The 15,568-nt window shown below is 35.5% G+C and overlaps 1 protein-coding gene across 1 annotated transcript; it reads left to right on the forward strand.

Moving 5' to 3' along the window:
- LOC117336486 lies at nucleotides 1-15,313 on the forward strand. The gene is made up of 3 exons (XM_033897035.1): nucleotides 1-937; nucleotides 10,378-10,414; nucleotides 13,684-15,313. The coding sequence occupies exon 3, from the start codon at nucleotides 13,726-13,728 to the stop codon at nucleotides 14,545-14,547; it is 822 nt and encodes a 273-aa protein (XP_033752926.1). The 5' UTR covers nucleotides 1-937; nucleotides 10,378-10,414; nucleotides 13,684-13,725; the 3' UTR covers nucleotides 14,548-15,313.
- The last annotated feature ends 255 nt before the right edge of the window (nucleotides 15,314-15,568 follow it).

Raw genomic sequence — 15,568 nt, forward strand, 5'->3', positions numbered from 1 at the left:
CGCCCCTGTGATGACTTGGGGTTCTGTCCCCTGGTCAAGTAGATGGACATTCGCCCTGTGATGACTTGGGGTTCTGTCCCCTGGTCAAGTAGATGGACATTCGCCCCTGTGATGACTTGGGGTTCTGTCCCCTGGTCAAGTAGATGGACATTCGCCCCTGTGATGGCTTGGGGTTCCGTCCCCTTGTCGAGTAGATGGACATTCGCCCCTGTGATGACTTGGAGTTCTGTCCCCTTGGAGAGTAGATGGACATTCGCCCCTATGATGACTTGGGGTTCTGTCCCCTGGTCAGGTAGATGAACATTCGCCCGTGTGATGACTTGGGGTTCTGCCCCCTGGTCGAGGCATATACTGATGTCTCTAACCGGTAGCCATCAAATTTATAGGTCTAGGTTGAATTGAATTCGATGAGATACCTGGATACGTTATAACTACTAGTCTCTCCACTGACCCAGTATTAAGGTACGATGCGATAAAATAATAGGGGCTATCTAATGTTTGTTTAATTTACCACACAAGCTTATTAAACAAATTTAACCACTTCGCTGAGATTTGTTTATATTTCAAAGTCGATATATCGAATCTCTTTAAATCTACAAGCATCGTGCTGGTTTTCCCATTACGAGTAATACCTCCAGGAGAGTTCCGATAGCTTTCCCGAAAATCGATAACTCGGGAGTAATCCATCTCACTAGTGCACTTAGCCGATAACGTTTCTGACGTTATCATCCAGATCAATACATTTTACTCTTGTTTGAGCAGACGAGAGGTGTGAATTGATTCAAAGTTGTTTTATGGTGCTGGATATCAAATTGACAACTGTTTGTACAGTTAAGAATGCTCTTTTATGTAGAAACGTGTTCGGTGTCTGTCATTCATTGGAAAATAATGGACAGTGTTTAAGTTGAGACAGAAGACAACTGTGCTTTATTAGCAGGTAGGTAAAACTACATACCATATACTTATATAATTGTTTAGCCACTGGTTGCACAGTTTTAAGTCTATTATGTTTGCATTGCTGCACACATGTTCTGTGTTGTATATAGATGTATATATATATATTTATCTTGGTACTTACTAAATTGAATATAACTTTGATTCAAACGACAAAATGTTTTGTTTTTCATTCATCCTGGCCTTTACTAAATTACATATAATCGTCATTTAAAAGACTTAATGTAGTTCCTTTAGTACTTAGGCAATAGTTGGAGATATCAGCTATTGGAATTCGTAACACAATTACTCTGCAGCGAAAATTTGAACTCCACGCCTTCTCTTTCTACATACCATTTTCTGTAATAACCAAATACCGAATTCTTCATGAATTTAACCGAGCTGCCAAAGCAAATCCAGATAAAATCTGGTTAAATCACAAGAAAAAGTGTTTCAGAGTCTTAAGTAACTTTTGCCTGCTCGAGTGATCGATCCCCGTCATTGCTGTACGTCATAGCCAACGCATGTCATGTCCTCAAAATGGGAACCGGAGCATGACTATCACTGCACTGGCATTTTTCGTAAAGGCAGTCGAACATTTAAACAATACAAGGTGCATGCCTATTATCGTGACGAATATATTACCGTGACGTAAAATGGATCAGTATATTGCGAGTATTTTCCTGGAGTCTTTTTCAGAGATTGATGTTCTGCACCATTACATGGTAAGTATTCATTCACATAAAAACTTCTGATCACATATAAATTGATACAATTAAAGCTGGCCTTTCAATATCCGGACCAGTTTACGTCACGGTAATATCATCCTCACGATAATAGTCATGGACCCTGTAAAAATGACAACAATAGTATTCGCCATTTAATCTCCATAGAGCCATCTGCTTCTCCCAACACGCTGTATTGTATTTTTGTCTGTTTGGAGATGACATCGGTCAAGGACGCATTGATGCTTTTATCACTTTCTCATATGTATCTAATGAACTTCCACAAGTAAAAATTGTAGGATCACAAATGGCCGTCGCTTGTCACATCGTAACCATGAAAGCAGGGATAGTTTGCAACCAGGCGGTGCGATAAGCGGGATGTTTTCAATATCCAAATTATTAAGTTCCGAAATTCTGGACGGTGAAATCCCTGCTTTCGCTATCAACGCTGTTCACACGTATCAGTTGATTCGATATCAAAGGACATGTTCCCTGTGACGAAATTTCCGAGACAGATGTCAATTACTAATGGAAAAACAACACAAGGTTTCTGGAGACGCAGGTTGGTAAAGTCATGACGAAGTTTTAAGGTCTACTCGACATTATATATGACCTAATTTGGATGGCATTGTTCTGTTACCTTAACCGATATGGATATCCTAATTTGGATGGCATTGTTCTATTACCTTACTCGATATGGATATACCTAGTGGTTGTGTTGTCACTACCCTAGTTATGTGGTTGTTGATATACCTGGTGGTTCTGTTGTCACCACCCTAGTTCTCACTTTGATAATGTGACCTAACCAAGACTTTACTCTTCCGAAACACCTGGTCTTATCTCCTGGTACTTTTAAGGGCCTCAGAGCAAATCCATTTTCCCCCTTATTGTATCAGTTTTAAGTTGGATTAATAATTTCTTTTTTATTGTCAGTATTGACTGTCGTTTTCCTTGATTCATTTTTAAGGATCTCTGCAATTATTTCTTCACATTCTCCCTCTAGCGTCATTGATGTATACAGACTTCTAAATTATTGTTGAACATTCCCTTTTTTGGACGACAGGGATTTGTTACATCTTGTTTTTGATACTTTAATGCATTGACTATTTCTTCTTTTGAGATTTGTTTTTTAAAAAGATATTAATTAAACATTTACGTCAAATTCTACACATTCTTATCATCACTTGTAGATATTTCATCAAGTTACGGCATCGCGACCGCTTGTGTACCACTCTAGAATGTCTGCCAGATTAGACTACTAAACTCTGTTGGAAATACTGTACATAGATAAATCATACATTGTATGATACGTGAAACCTATATTTTATCTAAATTATCAGAAATTCGTTGGAGGGGATCTTGTTTCATAAAACTGACATTCCTAGTACCTTCTTCAATAAGTAGTGTAAAATCATCAATATATTGATCTACCAGCCTCGGGGTATACTTATATTAGACTATGTTAAAGTATGTTTTTGTAATGATAGCTACCTATATTAATAAAGGTAATCTATTGTGAACGCCTTATCCTATTTTGATATATTCAGTATATTCCATTAAGTACCCTGAGAATACGTATATAACCGACTGAAGTATATATACTTGGCATACTGTTAGCGACACGAGGAGGTCAAATTTGTTGTCATTCATTGTATAGGACTCTTATTCAGTCGTTATAAAGTAGTCTTCTCATTCAAGAGTGGTTTTAAATAACTATCGAGATGACAGATTTTATTAACCCTCAAGCCAAACAGTGTAGAAAGGTTTTAAACAAACACTTGACGGCTGTCGATAACCCACCCGGTCAAATTTACATCAATAATCGTTTCTTATATCGCTTCGTAGACAAACACACACAGAGAAAAAATCTGCATTTCCCAGGTGTATTTGAACACTACAAAGAAAAGATCGGGGCAAATTCCTTTTGTAAAACGCGTCAGTTTGGTAATAATGTGTTTTAAGTCGTGAACAGAAATATTTTATATTTTTATTCAGACAGGGTAAATATTTGGGAATGTGTACGGTGTGCGGTAATACACTATGGCAGAGTAAATATATTATACTCACAGTACTAATTATGTTAGTGTTATGTCTCCCACGATTTAATTCTCAATGTGAGCTTTTAAATCGAGTGATATCACTTTATATATAAAGTACAAGTTATGCTGACCACATGTCTGTTTTTAATTAGGCATAGATGTATGTTTTTAGATCAGGCTTTATCAAAAGTAAAAGTTCTGCTTGCGATGTTTTCTTTTTTTTTAGATGTTAAATTTGGTTTTAAGATAATGTTGTAGGTACAGGAATGCTTCCTGTTTTGTTTATTTATATGTTTACGTTTTTTTTTTAATTTTTTTTTCAAAACGCATATACAATGTATATACAGGTGTGTATTGATGTAAAATGTGATGTAAATGTATGTACATTATACATGTGTCTTTATTTCGGGATTTTGGTGTCATGCTATTTGAACCAATTTGAATACACAATGCACCCATTTCCATTTTGAACGTCTTTGTCAAGACATCGCAGGAAAATGTTTTATCGGGGTATGGACTGTAGTTCTGATGTTAATTCGAATAAAAATTCACTAGAAAGGATATATAATTAATGTTGACGACAATTGAAATATCAAGATCGATACATCAATCAATTGTAAAATAATGACTGGATATTTCGTACTTCCTTCAGGGTTCATACATTAATCTCGGAGACCTTCCGAGTAGAAACATACTACAGGCACGCTCAGGTTATTTATCGCGTTGAAAAGAAATGTTTTAATAGTTCCCAACTGATTCATCGGTTACTCACTTATTAATTATTGCGGGCAAATTTGTTTTAAAAAGGAGTCATTACGGAAATGAAAGTATTCAATTTATATTCCACACAATACGAATTTCTTGGGATAAAGCAACAGGGGTTTGTGGAAATTAATGAATTTTCACGCATAATGCTTTCTTATTGAGTATGAAAGTTCGCTGTTATTTCGAGGATTGATGACTTGTGTAGGCCTTAATCCAACTTTATTGATCCCCAACGTCAAGATCACCACCAAGGATATGTATGCATGTACAGTATCATGTAGTATTAAAAATACAGAATTTACTGACGATATTCTGAAAAATACTCAGTTTTATGTTTACTGACAAAATACTGAAAAAAATTAATTTGCGGATGAAATATCAAAATGTATTGAATTTACTGACAAAATACCGAAAAAGAACGGAGTTTATTGACGAAATATAAAAAAGTACAGAATTCACTGACAAAATACCGAAAAAAAGCTTGATTTACTGACGAAACGTAAAAAAAAAATTACTGGATTCACAGATGAAATACTTAATAAGAATAACTAAAACCTGCTGAATTACTGAAAAAGTGAGGGAGAAAAAATGAATAAAAAATAAACTAAATACAGAAATACTGACAGAAACATGTTAAATATTGCTTAACATTGAATCTCATTGGCAGAGGAAACCTTTTTTTTATAGCTTCACCCAGTCCAAAACTAGTATATATTGAGTGTAAGTCATATATGAGAGGTATTCATAAAATTGCCCTTTGTATACTGATGTCGTCATGTAAATATTTTGCATTTTAGAAGCTGCCGAGGCTTTCCTTAATCCTGAAGAGCATTTTATGACACAATGTGACTACCTCTAAACGTTGTCGTCCTTGTCTATAAATTAGAATTAGGTGTTGTCAACTATTGAAATCGTCACATAATATATCATGTATCTAGCGTGTGGTGTGACATTTTATAGAGAAGAATATTGATTACATTAGAACTGATGCCACTCACTTACTCATATTTCTGTTGCTATACTAAAAACATAAACGACGCCATTTTGTTGTAAATCTATTCCTAATCCCATACCTGCTTCATTTAGTAGCAACCAAGTGAAACCAGTTACCAACAATATATATATGCTATGTTAGAAGGTAATTTATTGACGATACGGTACATGAAAAAAAATCAATATTATTTACAGTTAAACATGCCATGATTCAGAAAAATGTAAAATTTTAATTTACAGTGAATGAGTATATGATAACGATCTATTCGCTACAGTTGTTTACAAAAAAATGTATATCCGGCAAATATTGTATCCTTTATACCAGTGTTAAGTCACTTTAAACATTTGTTATATGAATTTACAAGAATTTATCGAAATGTTTAAATCCTGTTTTCACGACGATGCCGGGATCATTCGTTGAACAGCCTATTTAAACCGATGGCATTCAATGATGTAATTTTAGAAGTAGTTTATCATTCCAAAGTCCCATTAAATATCAATGATTCGGGGAGGTAAATTCGAACCATATATTATACTTATAGTTTCTAAAGACCCCGACAACGTGTTTCTGCATTGTTGGCAGCTGAAAGCAGAAGTTCTGCCTATGGTGTAATAGTCAGCCGAGGTACACCCCGGCACCACATCTAAACAACAATGGTCGTCAACTACCAGTTATTGAGTTACCCTACTGTTTGATTTATTACAACAATAAACTTTCTCTGTTAAAAAGAACACATCAATAAGATATAAGATCTCACGTGTGAAATTGTACAAGTCATATACTGTACAATTAGTAATATTCGTGGGGTATATCTTTATGCTCTATTCGCGGTCATTATAGATAGCGCGAAAATGAATACGGAGCGAATGTTTATATTTGTTTAAACTTTTATCTCACTGACATTAAGATACGAAATTATCAACTTGATAAAAACGTATATGCTCTTTGTTTATACTCTTGTATTGTCACTGTGATGGTAACTTTTCTTTTTTGACCAATCAGAATGGCGCTTTCTATCTACCGCATTGAAATCCACCGATTTTTCGGTTCAGATGCAAATGAAGCGTATGTAGAATAAATGATTATTTCGCTGTATATCTGCATAATAATTTGCAGTTTTTGATAAAGTACTTATTTGACAACCGCTATTCAAGCAAGACAAGCTTTTAAAGTGCCGTCTTCATGTTGCCAAGCGTGACGTCATAAGGACACGACGTCACAGATACTGCTACTGATACCTGCACATTTTTTATGCATAGATTTTTCTTTTTGTATTCTTAGTAAAACACGAAATAAGAAGAAAACTTAATGATGTCCCATTCAGTTGAATATAGTATATATATTTCACTCATATGACAGAATATAGTGATATTTGTTTTCCCACTCGATGACGATTTTCTGTCATACTCGTAAAATATTTATATTCCACGGGAAATCATTCATCTATATGTGCAACAAATGTATGGAGTATTTACTGCAGAATGTCGGTGCTGAGCTAAATTAAACATAATAGTGAACTACTTGCTCCGTGATAGTTATATAGCATGTCAGAAAGAAGACAGTATTACATGTGGACTGTTGTTCTATCTGCAAATCTAATGACATTATGGAGGGGGTAGGAAACTCCTTAGAATCTGTGACTGAATACACGAATGCATAAAAGTGATGATAAATTGACACACATGGCAATTGGTACCATTTAATAAGTGTTTAAATTGGGAAGTCATCAATGACCTTGATTTTGTTAATGACTTTATTGTTCCTGTACTTACTTACCTACTTTATACCGTTGTAAGACTTAAAACAATACCACACCAAAACAAACAATCCTTGTATATGTATGTAAACAGACAGTATGATCAATACTCTATAATGTTTAGAGATTAAGGACATCCTGGATTTTAATTTACCTTGCTAATGTATTATACTCCCATTTAGTAAACGGGGCGGACGGTTATCCATGATCTGTGTGTATTCGTGTGTGAGTTCATCTGTAGCCCAAAGGTTTGTGTACGAAATATTTCATTAACTCCTGAACAGATAGTATTTATATCCTCACCAGAATAATATCATGTCAAATCCATACTCTCACCAAATAATCATCATGTCAAATTCATACTCTCGCCAGAATATCATCATGACAAATTCTTGTTCTCATCAGAATATCATCAGGTCAATCATACTCTCACTAGAATATCATCATGTCAAATTCATGCTCTCATCAGAAAATCGGCTCGAAACCTACGTGGAGCAGTTGCCAGGTACTGACCGTAGGCCGGTGGTTTTTCTCCGGGTACTCCGGCTTTCCTCCACCTCCAAACCCGGCACGCCCTTAAATGACCCTGGCTGTTAATAGGACGTTAAACAAAAACAAAACCATAACCAAAACCGGAATATCGTCAGGTCAAATTCATACTATCACCAGAATATCATCATGTCAAATTCATACTCTCACCAGATTGTCGTCATGTCAAATCCATACTCTCATCATAATATCATAATGTCAAATTCATGATAACACAATGCATTAGAACTAATTTCATTTAGGTATATAAACATATTAAAATGCTGTTGTATCTGATTAGAATACTATTTATTTAGCTTATGTGAAAGACTATTGGTTAGAGCTATCACCAAATGTCTCTGAAACAGCTTGAATATACGGAGCATTCATGGTGAACGACAACGTCTTTTGTTTGATCCAATACTTTCACTAGGGTATTTAATTTAAATGAGCCTTAAGCAGATATTTCCTGAGTGACATTGGCATCGCGTTTGTTCGTTCTGACCTTCACGAACGAATTCATCTTTGTTTAAAAACGAAACGCACTTTAACGACAATTTATCCAACATTCCATCTTCTGACATATGTGTACATGGATAATTTGTTGTTATGATAGCGTTGTATTGGTAACTAGATCGGGTCGACAAATAGAAATAATACATTAACATTTACACTTTAATATCACTTTAATCGGTTGTGTTAAAAGCATTGTGCTGGATTAAGGGTAGGTTTAAATTGCGTTTAGTTAAAGCCACACGTCACATATTAAGTGAAGAACATGTTATTCGTGACGTCACTTGTGTAGCTTTTATTGATGAATAATAGTTTACTCTTTAAATACTATGTTAGTGAACATGATAAACCCATCAGTGACTTAGCGTCCAAGAGAGCAGCTATACACACATCCTACATTCATGTTACAGTTTAATTACTTTGCGCCCTTAAACATCTTTAATTAAGGACGAATTACTGTGATGGATGAACCGTAGAAAACATTTTGTAAAGAAACCACTTCAAGTCGATTTGCTAATCAACCGTTATGCATGACCTCTTGGTTTTGATAGTACCCGGATTCTAATTAAACATGGCATTCTATTTTTTCACAATTCTATAGCCGTTACGAGGACTTAAATCTCAATTAAAATCTAAATAGAAATGTCAAATAACCAAATATAACATAATATAATTTTATACCTACAAGTGAAAACCTATATTTTCCTCAGTTGTCCGTAGCGACAGGCGGATATGTATGGTGGCTCGTTAGATATAAAATCTCGCGACGGCGAGGGAGCGAAAACGCGACGGCGAGAATGCGAGATTAATCTCGCGTTTTTGTCGTCGCGTTTTCGCATTCTCACGTTTTTGCTCTTTCGCATTCTCGCGTTATCGACATAAGATCGCAAGAGTGCGAGATTTGATAGTTGGCCCAAACGGGCTACCATAGATATGAAAGGAATAGAAAATTGGAGAAAAATAATGTTTTACAGCATCAAATAAACATGAGCACATCACATGTATAATGTATGTAATGTCCTAAGCGGATGGTACAAGATATACACAAGATACTGACACTTTTTAATACAAATTTAAAGTTCGATACAGTTAGATACAAAAAAATGCATCATGCACATTTTTCGGCCTTTTAGGACTCGTCAGTAATGCTAAGGGTCAGAATGTACCTATTTGAAAATCAGGTCATGAAAATATTAAAAATATGTAAAGATGTCAAACTGTCTTAAACGTTGAAAACATGCTTTGTCACAGCTGAAGAACATGTAATGAAGCATGTTTGTTTACGACCACTCCTAAGGAGAAGTACATCAATATTTATCTTAATGCAGATACTTTATCAGCATGCATCCTTTGCTCTCAAATCTTTTAAGAGGTGTATTTGATCTTAAAATCTCCAAATGCATCCCCCTAACTGTTAGATCTTGTTAAAATTCACGTCATCTAAAATGCATCAGAAAGCCCTGAATACATTCTACTTTTTTTTTTATTAGTGGGGGATATCTATATAGCGGTACGTGTGTTTACATCACTTGTAAAGTATGAATATATATACATATGTATATTTATTTTGTTCAGTGTTAAATGCATTATATAAACCCATTGCCTGCGGATATCTGATAGTGTCAGTTCGCTTAAGTGAAAGAAATCCGTATTGGATAGACTCTCTATTGGATAAAAATGAAAAGAGGAATTGCTATAGGTCAATTGAAGCGAGACATTATTGACGCCTCACATAGGTGTATAGAAATTGTCAATCAAGTGGGTTATGCGAGGTCTACCTGTGATAGCTTCACGCAAATTAAGTTCTGCTTAATTAAGCAAGTTTGTATGAAGAAATATTTCATAAAAATGTACGCGTATTAAAAATCGATAATACAAAGGTAACAAATATGTTTACGATTTATGGTAATTATTATTCCTCAGATAGACGAACTGTTTTGCTGTCTTTTATACTGGGCTCGGCTGACAGGGCTGCGAGTAGTTTGGGCGATAATGGGTTCAGGATGCGTTGTAATTCTGACATTCAATGCACGGCATGAGTGTGGTATAGGGAGTGTAGTCATAAGAGGGAACCAAACAACCATATATATCTAATATTGACATCTTTCTTTTTCTATCTCACAGATGTGCTGGATTTATTGGACTGGGATGACCCTATGAGGTAAGCTATATAAATTAATCTTGGTTTATTGTTTAACGAAGTCATCAGAATGCCTTTTATCAATTTTAACCACAAATCAAACAATGGTTCATAAGACCTGTTGTTATATGGGAGAAAATATATATCCAGATGCCGATCTAGATATATAAAATAATAATTTCTAATGTGTTAAACATAAAGTATATTTTATAATATGTTATACTAAAGTGAAAGTAAACAAACTTTGTTAACTGAAGCATAACACTGGTAATGTTTACACCATCATTTATTATTACACATTATTCGCGGATCAGATTAAGAAGGTAAGAACTAAACTGCATTAGGAGCAATACATTATGGTTTCCTACAAAGTCATTCATACGACTATAAGTACAATAAGAAGACATTTCATTGGCAATATTTAAAATGCCTTCAACTTTGATGTCTTATGTAAACATCAATTAAATTTAAGTAAAATAAATTACTTTTAATCTTTAGAGGTAATAGCCATTTCGTCATTCTCATGACTACAATCATGATGTCACAACGGGCTCGCAGGATGGAATTTATTGTCCGTATAATCGCACGGCTTTATAGTTAATTTTGATCATGGCATGCGTAGGAAGAGGGCTGAAAATATAGTTATTGAACATAATAAATTGTGACGTCATGACTAAAAGAGTCTTCACTACATCATTCATTGTCCTAATATCAAATATGGTTGGCTGTTTACAAGAACTCATGTCTTACTAAATCAGTACACAATCATCAAAATGATATAGGTGTCCTAGTGAATTACGTCTCTCATCACAAAAACAGAAAACATAAAAATATCTACAACGCTCCTGAAATATATTAAGCGTTGTTTTGTGGCCTATACTTTGGCGTATACAGTTAACAACACGACAAAAGAACAAGAGGAAATGCACTGGATAAAATTGTAAGAATGATTGAATTTCTTTGTTGCGTTTAGTATCAAGACCTTTTTAACAAAATATTGGCTAAACTTGGGCACAAACTGTGCTCTCTCTAGGCCTACTTGTTTTTGCTTTCATGTTAGGCTGAACATATACCAGAGTTTATCATAACATGCGACACAAACTTAACGTAGATATACAGTATTGGCAATGAGTTGTTTAAAAAAAATCTGACCTTCGATCAGATATACCCTCTAGACCATGCAATCAAGAGCCCTACATATTCTTCAACATCAGTTACTTACTTCCGATCTTTTCTTAAAACGTCCACAGCAGGGACATCTTACAACTACGCTGTATGATAAATGTGATGATCGCAATTTCCAATTACTATTCATTTCTGGAAAGTCACGTTCGTGATTCCCCTACGTGTAAGGACATCCACCAATTATCAAGACTTTTGCGACAAATTTCGATTACTACCGAAACAACCATGGGACCATGATGGGCATCATGGCTGAGTTTTACTAATCATGTTAAGTTACGCAAAAAACAACAACAACAACAACAACAACAACAACAACAACAACAAAAAACTTACGATTAAAACGTAAGTTACGACATGCCCGTTTTACTAAAGCGTTCGTAAGTTTTCGTCGTAAACCTGACTTCGGAAGATTTCGTAAGTAACGATTTCGTAACTCTTGTTCGCTGTAGGTAGGATTCATTTTAGCAATGAGGCAATACAAGCACAATCGCTATTTTCATTATAGCTTACGTGGCCTAGTGGCCTACGTTGTTTTTTGGAAATATTATATTTCCTTATGCGATATGAAGTAAGACGTTCTTGATACTTGTCGATAGGCCTAGTAGATAGGTTGTCACTACTCGTGTTTGCGATAGACCTAGATTTTGATAGTGGGTGTCGTCTACGAAGCAGGCGAGGTTAACCCACCGGGACACGTGACCTATATATTTTGCATTCATTACAAACCGTATCTTATTTCATTATCCCGAAGTTACAGTATATGATCAATTTAATTATTACGCACAATGAAAAAGTATCCAGAACCAAACTTTGAAATATCAATATGTTTCCTTTTTGCATTTGTTCAAAGGTATTCGTATACATCTTTATTTTGTTCGTAGCTTCTCCTAGTTTCATCGACAATGAGTTGGTATTACGGCTTCAGGTATAATGCGACCTGTGTTGAATTTCCTTCTTGACTCTCTAGCTGTCGGGAGTTTCTGTCATGACGTCGCTGGCGGGCCCTGAAGAGATGGGGCGGCTGTGATGCAATTTATGTTCGGCTCTGCTTTATGTGACTGTAGATATAATCTGAAAGCTGCTGATGTATTTTATCTTTTGTGACGGTCCTGAAAATCATAAGATAATTGATCGCATAACATGATCGCGTCTCCTGTTACAGTGTGGGCTTTTAAGTCTGAATACTCCTACATAACCATATCGCATTAGTCAGCTTAAAAGCGGAAAGATGTGTTGGCACATTAATGCTGATGGACATTTTTCCATCCCAACGTCTCCTCCAGTCATATAGTTACCGTCGTTTCTGTGACCACATTTTCTACCAACAACAAGTAGATTTGGACAATTTGACCAAAAATATTTCAAAACCTAACTGTTTTACAGGCAACCACCCAATGAGTAACATATTTCTTATTATGTGTAAGTCTCGATTGTTCTCTAAAACGGTGACAAACTTCCTCCACAATTCTACTAGCCAATCAAACGTCAACGTCGTCGTTTTACAATACAGAAAAATCAAATGAAAAAAAACAAAATAAAAACAAAAAAAAAACAAAAAACAAAAAACAAACAAAAAATCTTTCGCTAATCATCTTCATGTACCATTATATAAGTAATGTTATATATATGTCTGTCTTACTGTAACTGATAATTGTAGTTTCCGAATATTGTTTGTTTCGACAAACACTCCTGGTGCGCCAATTCATTTTTGCGTTCATATATCTTAAACTCAGATATGCTATGTTTTACTCGGCCAAAATAAAAAATATTTACGGTAAAATTGTCCTGTGTAATTTTATTTTATCGAAGGAATATTTTCAATTTCGATTAAAATACTGTTTAGATAATTGTTGTGACCATATGAACATCTAATATTTGTCTCGTTAGTAATGTAATTTAGAAAATCTTTCGATAGGGTGATTTAAATGTTGTGGTTATAAATATACAAATGTAAGTTAAAATCCTGATTGTGAGTATCGCTTTCACAAATGCACTTTTTCAAAATTCGAGAATAGAATCTGCTCAGCTATATATGCACTTTTCAGTGTATATTGTTGTCTTTCTTGATGATGCTAAATGTTATTTCGTTTTTGCTTCTGTTTCAGAATATTTGACTGACCTTCTTCCCATGTACATATCTGGCCAGGATGGATCCCGAACCTTCTTCCATCCCTGGTATCCAACAAAACCCAACTGACAATATGGCGGCGGCCAGATTAACTTCCGGTGACAATAAGTCACCTGGGAAAGCAGGTGTTAGTCTAGCGTACATGCATGGTCCTCCACGTATCATGCCAAACTACGGAAATAAGCGTCGTAGTCTTCTCCCGAAAACCAAGGTGTCACGTGTCTTACTGTACGATAATATCACCCAACAACAGATGCTTGACGTGAAGCTCTCACACATCAAGATTGAAAAGACTCGAACGACACGCCTCCTTGACCTTCACAAGAGGTCATTCCTACTTCGACAGCAGAAGCGACAACACCATATGCAGCAGGTTGGAATTGTGTTGCCGGATATTGACCACCCAAATAAAAAGCAGGATATTCTAACGCGATTAACAAGTCAGCTATCCAAAAGAGCAGTCAGTTCGGTGGGAGGAAACGGCAGAGTTACCTCTGCTGAACTGGAAACTTTAAAATTGCCGGATTTGGAAATTTCGTCAAATGACCACAATAGTCCACATGTTATATTCAAACTCAAAAACGCTAGTGGCGTCACGCAAATATTTCACACTATCGACAACGAAGGGGTGTTCTCCGATATTGTTCCTCTGTATAAATTCTATGACAAGACAACGGAAGATCCACGGTTTCAGAGTCTTGAAGGTTCGCTGGTTCGAACCTCAGTCAGCAACGACGGGTTTAACGAATTAAGCGCCAGCTTTAAAAAGGAATATCCAAAATTTCCGGAACATTTGCAAGAATTTACGACCGAAAACACCAGACTTGGTTCATTAGTATAAACGGTATAGGCCTCTATATGAGTTATGAAAATCCTTAATAAATGGCAATAAGCATTATATATATGGTGCACTGCTTCGCTATCTTAATAGTTACATGATCCGTAATCTTTGTCCTTTCATAAAGAATTTGGATTTACGACCAATCAGCCAAATGCTACCAAGTGTTGTGAATGTACTGTTAGTGAGTGTGTCGGTAAATGGTCATCGCTGTCGTAATCATGTTATGTGTAGGCAGACGTATGACGTAGCTATTTTAGTTGTAGGCAGAATAATGTCGTAAGCATTCTATGTGTAAGGCAAATTAATGTCGTAGGCATTTTTTGTGTACGTCAAACTAATGTCGTAGGCATTTTGTGTGTAAAAACAGATACACAGACAAATGTCGTAGGCATCTGTTGTGTAGGAAGATTAATGTATTGTCGACATTTTATGTGTAAGAAGACTTTCCTCTCGTCTGGAGATATTCGTTTTAAAAAATGCAATGTATTGAACAGATGATATTCTACAAGAACACCAAATTCCAGAATAATGAATGCAGTTACTATTGGAAACTCTGCTCCACAGTGATTGTCCGGACTTACTATATTTCTATACGAAGAAATGCAACGAAGTGTTGGCTTGATTATTGGAGAATCCGTGCTTTCTCAGGATAATTAATTCGCACCATGTAAGAAGAACAGGAATAATGTCTACATATACCCACTCCTTGTATATGATTAATTTGTTTATGATTTACAAGCCAAAAAATAAAGATATTTGACAGTTAGTTATTTGTAGCAGATTTAATTCAGTCTATAAGTTATATCTCGGTTGCACACATGCAGATCTATATAGACATGGATCTGTAAATATTGTGTTTGTCCGAAGTACTACTTTATTTGGCCTACTTCCCCGACTTACATTTCTTTAAATAGATACTTTGGAGCATTTGTCTTTCTACCAAATATTTCACGTCATAACGCAGACGATTCCTTTGTCAATTAAAATTCCGGCTACAGCTGTTACAAGAATACGTTCATAT

Source organism: Pecten maximus, chromosome 10 (assembly GCF_902652985.1).
Source record: "Pecten maximus chromosome 10, xPecMax1.1, whole genome shotgun sequence".
In the NCBI taxonomy this organism is placed as follows: Eukaryota; Metazoa; Mollusca; class Bivalvia; order Pectinida; family Pectinidae; genus Pecten; species Pecten maximus.